General features: G+C 51.7%; 1 protein-coding gene across 1 annotated transcript; it reads right to left on the bottom strand.

Annotated features, from left to right (window-relative positions):
- TIMM22 (translocase of inner mitochondrial membrane 22) lies at positions 1–5,131 on the bottom strand. Its single transcript, XM_075719876.1, has 4 exons — positions 4,900–5,131; positions 4,240–4,436; positions 2,740–2,812; positions 1–1,619 (listed from the first exon to the last, which is right to left on the bottom strand). Exons 1-4 carry the CDS (start codon positions 5,129–5,131, stop codon positions 1,543–1,545), a joined length of 579 nt encoding a protein of 192 aa, XP_075575991.1. The 3' UTR covers positions 1–1,542.
- Between the last annotated feature and the right edge of the window lie 1,546 nt (positions 5,132–6,677).

The following is a 6,677-nucleotide window of genomic DNA, read 5'->3' as shown; positions in this document are numbered from 1 at the left end:
AAAAAAAAAAACCTGGACTGTCTGGAGCCAGCCTGTTTAATCAGCCCAGAATTACTCAAGCTTAAAATTCAGCTGACTTGCACAGCTCCTAGCCTGAGGATACTGAACAGGCACAGCAAGGGACATCAGGCGATCTGGAAACCTCATCTGATAGATCACATGGTGCTGTCTCCCCACTTCTTTCCATGTGGGAATGGGAGATTATGCCTCCAAACTGAGCGCTGACCACCATATCAGCCAAACCACCCTACTAGTACTGCTTTTCCAGGTAAGCAAGTGCTGTCACCATTCTGGGATGCCAAACTATGAATGCAAAGGAGGGGAAAGTGGGTGGGAGAACCCTCATTAGGTGTGCGCACCGAATCTGAAATCCCACTGCCTCAAAAAGATGAGGGTGGATGTTTGCCCATGTGGAGTGGCTTAAGGAAGGTTAAAAATCAATCTAAACTATTCTGACTATAAAAACTACCCCCTGAGGTCCAAGAATAGAACTTGGTTGGAAGAGCAAGAGGGCTAATATGAACGCATATCAAAAAGGGAGCAGTTCCTCGAGCTAGCAAACAGGTATTTCAAATTCTGCAGAAATAACACTTCACTTTACCCCACGTAACACTGGGGCACTCAGAGGTGGAACAGGGATGTGATGGGAAACAGACTGTGCGTTAAGTGAATGCCCAGTTATCTGTCTAACAGTGGTTTATTCTCACAACTCTACTTTCTAGTCTTACCATCAAACTGCTGGAACTAATGGTGTGAGCCTGTGGCAGTTAAAGCAGTAGCAAGATTACTTGTACTCCCACAGTGAGGTTAAATCAGGCTAGCCAAGTGGCTACAGAGAATTATACTTTGCAATAACCTCTTTTTTTTCCCCCTTAAACTGTTTTGTTCATCTGCCAGTAACCACACGGTTCTAAGGCTAAGGATTCCTTTTTGCTTTTCCCTTTAAGACATGGTAAAGAAATTTGGCTCTCATCTCTGTACTTGAAATAAGACAAGTTGTACAGATGGTGGTTTGTTTTCAGCTGGTATTTTAAGAAAAGCCTGGAACAAACTATTTCTCCACAGGATCTTACCTCTCCCCAACAGAGTAGCAAGCTGCAAACTGGTAACTGTTAAACACTTGCAGCACGTTCAAATACACGGTAACCTAAATCACTGCATTTCTTTTTGAAGATTGTCCTCCTGCCTCTTTTGATGCTAGCAACAGACTTAATCAAAATCAGACCCAAAGGATTGAAAAAACTCAGAGTCCAGGCTTATTTCCTGGAAACTGACAGTCAGCTGATCCATCCTGGAGATACTGCTCGCTGTGCCTGGCTCCATCCTCACATGCTCCAGCAAGTCTGCCTGAAGCAGCACGCCAGGGCTCAGAGCCAGATTATTGTTAGTCATTCAGGAAAAGCAGCCAACACCATCCAGCTTGCGCTGATCAGGACTCCAAAGGCAGTGGAAAGGTAAGCCTGATGGTTCTTCTGCCATGATGCAGGCTCTCAGCAGCAGCACTGGAACAAAAGGGAAACTGGCTCCCAAGGGATCCCACTGTTACTGTAGATAGTAATCAATCGCGGCGGAGAAAGCGGCAAATCCACCACAGCCGATAACCCCTGCCTTCAAACCAGCTGCAAATGCAAAAAGGGTGGGAAAGAATAAGAGACAAAAATAGGAAAGATATTTTTCTTCCCAGTAACTAGCTTACGCTGTGCTGGCTTGAAGAGCTTACACCTGCCTGAGCCTGGCGGTCCGCTACCAGGGTCACGCTAGCACTACCCGCTGCCCAAGGTGAGGGGGGGAAACCTGGCACACGCTGGACTTAAACTACCACGGCTGGACTAGCAGGGCATGCTGGCTGGGTGCTGTGCTGCCGAGTCTCCCCCCAAGGGACAGAAGAGAAAACACCAGCGGCCGTTGCTGATTTCAGTGCGCTCCGATATGAGCGCTGCAAGTGGAGCTTTGCTGTTGGACTAGGGAGGGATAGGCAGAGCAGCTCCTGCTTTGAAAGCTCTAAGAGGATTAGGTCCAGGGCAGACGCAACTTAACAAGCTCAATTAGAAGCACTTTCAAGAGCACTTTCTTTTCTTTTATGCTCTGTGGACATGTTTTTTTTCTTAAGGAGAGGTGAGAGAAGTTTGATATTTTTGATGAGCAGAGCAGCTCTCTTCCTACTTGGGGCTTTTCTCCAGATGTTGTTAGTGCTCAAGGCTTCCCAAAGTCCTCACTAGTGCCTGCTGGACTAAAACCCCAGTGCTCCTGCTCTTTTACAGCTAAATAGAATTGTCTGTTTGAATTGATACATGAGAAAGGAGGAAAGCATTTTACACGCTGTGCAAATTAAGAGTTACTGCCAGTGAAACAGTATATGTAAGTAGAGCTCTGTTAACACAAGAGCTGTAGCTTCAGAGAGTTGCTCAGTACGTATTTTTGGCTCCCTCGCCACGACACCACAGAAGACTGTGGATAGCTAACACCATTTCCTGATTTTTCTTTCAAGTCAACTCTGTTGGTTCTCCTCCAATCTCACTGTCCTGTACTACCAGGCCTTCCCTACCCAGACGTATCTTTCAAGCTGACAGGAAAGCAATAGAGAGCACAGTTCTGCCAGTCTGGAGTACATTCTCCTGTTGACATCAGCATAACCTCACGCAAAGAGATTTGTAGTGTGTGTTCCGGTAAAAACACCGCGTGCTGCATACCCAAATCAGAGTCTTATCACAGAAATAGTTCATAGCAGGCACTACCAACCTCTGAAGCCGATTGCTCCTCCTGTGATGCAGCCGCTAATAACACTATTCTTCCAGTCTGACTTTCCACGATACTGTGGAATTACAAATCAGAGACAACAAGTAAATACGGAATAAACACTCAGTATCTGTACTAATACCAAGAAAGATCATAGAATTGTTTAGGTTGGAAAAGACTTTTAAGATCACCAAGTCCAACCATTAGCCTAACACTACCAAGTCCACCACTAAACCAGTTAAGGGTAGAGTAATAATTAATTTCATGTTTCCTGGCTTGGTGGCTGGATTTGTTTTTTAATGAAGGTAAAACTAGGAATCACTAAGGTTGGAAAGGACCTCTAAGATCATCAGTCCAACCATCAACCCAATACCGCCATGCTCACTAAACCATGTCCCCAAGTGCCACGTCTACCCGGTTTTTGAACACCTCTAGGGATGGGGACTCCACCACCTCTCTGAGCAGCCTGTTCCAATGCTCGAACACTCTTTCAGTAAAGAAATTTCTCCTAATATCCAATCTAAACCTCCCTTAGATGACGTTCCAGCCCCTTCTCATCTGAGGATGCTTTTCCCTCTATTCTCAGCAGATGGCCCCCTGCGCTCTCAAACATAAGATTTGCAGGGCCAGGAGAAGAGGAAGGAACGGGTCACGGGAGAGGTAAGACAAATCCATATGGTGCAATGCAGTGCTACAGCAAAGATTCTCAGGTGAGCCGATACAGCCCCCAGAACACAGCACTGTGCACTAGCACCAGCTCAGAGATTTTAAAGGCACTATAACTACGCGAGTGCAACGCTGAGCCTGGCCCTGCAGCCTGGTTCTCAGCGCAGGTGAAAGCCACAGCACCCTGCCAACAAAGATGTACTATTTCCAGAGCCAGAGCTCGCTAGTTTTTCACCAGTGCAGAGATCTCTTTGTTCTGCTCCATTGTGCAAGCAGATACACTTTTCTCCTAGATGAGTTAAGAAATAATTGTGTCTTTCAATTAAAAGGCAGTACTCAAACTCATAACAGGCTAATTTTCCTATTTAAGAAAATGGATGACAGATTTACCACTGAGCTGCACAAGGTCATTTCTTGCTTTAGGGGCAAGATGAAAACAGGCCTGTTATTTAGGAACTTTCATCAAAGGATCCCTTTCTGCATATGGAATTTTTAGAGGCTCAAATTACCATGTTACAACTCGCAGTTTGATGTTTTAAAGTAACAAGTACTTGTAGCTAGGGTTTTAAAAAGTAATGCCTATACTTGCCAATGCATTCAGGACTTGAACTGAAAAGGACTTTGCTATTACATGCTCTTCTGCTCATTCCGTCAGAGAACAGCAGTTCTGAAGACAGGTCTCAAAGCTAAAAAGCTTTGATGGCCAAGAAACAGAATACACTAGCCTGCTCCCTTGCCCTATTACAAAGGGGATAGACATACTTATTTGGATCTAGTAAAAGAGGTTATTAAGTGTACAAGAAAACATTTCTTAATGCTTAAGAAGTTGTTACTCACAGATTCTACCACGCATTCGGTGCAGGAGAACATGGCACCCACAATGGCGAAGTTCTTTCCGTAGGATATGCCTCGCTGCCCCATATCTTTCAGGACCTCTTTTGCGGTTGGCGTGCGATATGGATCCTTGGGATCGAACCCAACGTTGGTGTCGATGCCAGCTGTGAAGACACCAAATGCGCCTCCCAGAACAAATCCTGTAAAAGACAAACAGTATAAAATGAACCTCGGCTGGATTTGAGCAGCACATTCCACACAGGCCCCAGAGCACCTCCGCTCCCGCTGTCTGTCAATGCTGCGGCGTGCAAGGGGCAGTTCAAGAGCACAAATGGCCTGTCTCTTGGTCCTGCAGACACTGTTGCTGACACCCTCCTTGCTGACAGCCTGTGCCGGGCCGAGAAAAGGCTGTGAGCACCTCTTCCTTTGCAAGGAAGGCAGGCAGACAGAGATCCCTCCCTGCGACCTGTGACAGGCACTGGAGGAGGCTTAGAGGGAGGAAAATTAAAGACGGGGGCCCTCGTGCTGCAGCTTCTTCTCCATCTGCCCCTTTCCCGGCGCTACGGGGACCCCTCCACCACAGCCGCCTGCCCCGACCACCGCTCCCCCTCAACGCCCCGTCCCTCCGGCCTCCCCCGGCTGCCTCGGCCGCCCCCGCCGCACCTCCCACGCAGGCCAGCGCCGCCTTGAAGGCGCAGCTCTCCATGGCCCGCTCCACCATCTTCTGCTCCTCGCCCTTGGGCGGGCTGGGGATGCCGCCGAGGGCAGCGGGATCCCAGGCGCGGGGCCGCCGCTGCTCGCCCACCAGGTGCTGCAGCAGCAGGCTGTACTGCAGCGGCGGCGGGGGAGGCTCCGGGCCGCCCGGAGCGGAGGGCGACGGCGGCACCGCTGCCATGGCCGCCCTCAAACACCCGCCGCCGGCGCGGCCCACCGCGTCCCGGCCCGCTCGCGGCGCCGGTAACGCGGCTCCCGGCAGCCGCCGCGGCGGCGCGCGGGGGCCCACGGGAGCTGTAGTTCCGCCGAGGGGAGGCGCCGGCCGCGCCCGCGCGGAGGACTACAACTCCCGGCATGCTCCGCGCCCGGCGGGAGGGGGCGGCCCCTCGGGACCCAGCGGGACTACGTTACCCGGCGTGCTGCGCGCCGGCCCCCTGGCGGCCGTTAGTGCCGCTGCAGGTGAGCGCGGCTCCGGCTCCGGCTGCCGGAGCATCCTCGGGAGCGGCGGCGGCGGCAGCAGGTGAGCGCGACTCCGGCTCCGGTTCCGGCTGGGGCGGGCCGGCGGCCCCACCCGGGGCAGCCGCGGGCTGGGGGGAGGGCTGAGGTGTGCCGCAGTGCGGGACCGAGCGCCTCTGCCCTGGCTGAGGTACGGGGAGGGGGTGGGAAGCTCTGAGGTAGCGCGGCGTCGGCGCCGTCCCCCCGCCGTTCCCCCCCGCGACTGACTTCTGGCCGCGCCGGTGTCCGGGGGGCAACAGGTCCCGCAGCCCGCGACGGGGCGGGCGGCTGCGGCCTCTCCCCTTGCCCCCGCCTCGGGCGGCCGGGAGGAGGGCGGCGGGTCCCGGCGGTAACCGGGTCGTGCCGGTGCAGAGGGCAGGTCCTGCCGAAGCCCTCGGCCCACGGAGGGTCCGGCGCTGTGCGTGTGGGGAGGCTGGAGCCGCGGCAGCCTGCGGTTTACCCCAGCAGCCTTCAGGCGTCGTCTGAGGGGAGAGCTGAGGAGCCTCGTGGCACCTGAGCGCGCGAGGGGCTCGCGCCAGCCCAGCGCAGGTACCGCCGCTCTTCCACGCTTTCCAGCGGCGCGGTGAAAACGCTGGAGAACCGGGGCATCTCCTGCAGCCTTTCTGAGGAAACCCCGGCCGCCGCTGGCGTGCAGCGGCGATTTTACTTCAGGACCTGTGTATCTCGAAAGGGCTTAGAGAATAACCAAAATCTGTCTTTCTGCCACAAAACGCAAACCTAGCTCGTGTCAAGGCACATAAAAACCTTGGCTCTTGCGTGCTTGTTCCGTTTGGTAATGAGGTGAGAAATGCTGCTTTTCTGCTTTTTACCCCCGGTAAACAAGGTGCTGTGCATATTAGAAGTCTTCCAAGTGCTTTGCTTGCGTTGCATTTTGCTTAGCCTGTTTTACTTTCTTGTGGACTAGAACCCGTTTTCTGTTCAGCTCGGCACAAGCGAAGATAGGTATGCCTTAAAAAATAGCTTGCTTTACTTCCTTTTTGATGTTTTTCTATTTTAATTTTAAAAGTTACCCATAGGTTTTCAAACCCCCGAGAAATAACTGTGATGGTTTCAATGGGATGCTTCGAAGAAGTGTATTTCAGTAGTTGAAAATTATTTAAAAGATTTAATTTTTAAACAATGCATTAAGGTCTTTTCCAACCTAAACGATTCTATGATTAAGTATGAAATCTTCCTGATACCATGAAGCGCAACTCTTTAGAGATCCCAAA

Source organism: Pelecanus crispus, chromosome 12 (assembly GCF_030463565.1).
Source record: "Pelecanus crispus isolate bPelCri1 chromosome 12, bPelCri1.pri, whole genome shotgun sequence".
In the NCBI taxonomy this organism is placed as follows: Eukaryota; Metazoa; Chordata; class Aves; order Pelecaniformes; family Pelecanidae; genus Pelecanus; species Pelecanus crispus.
Note: the sequence above shows the minus strand (reverse complement) of the source record. Positions and strands in the feature narration are given on the sequence as shown.

Bases quoted from the DNA above. Each gene is read 5' to 3' on its own strand.
- TIMM22 (XM_075719876.1), bottom strand. From the start codon at position 5,131: ATGGCAGCGGTGCCGCCGTCGCCCTCCGCTCCGGGCGGCCCGGAGCCT. The intron at 2,813-4,239 runs GTGAGTAACAAC...GTAATTCCACAG, and splicing joins CCGAATGCGTGGTAGAATCT to TATCGTGGAAAGTCAGACTG. The intron at 1,620-2,739 runs GTTGGTAGTGCC...TTGCATTTGCAG, and splicing joins AGGAGCAATCGGCTTCAGAG to CTGGTTTGAAGGCAGGGGTT.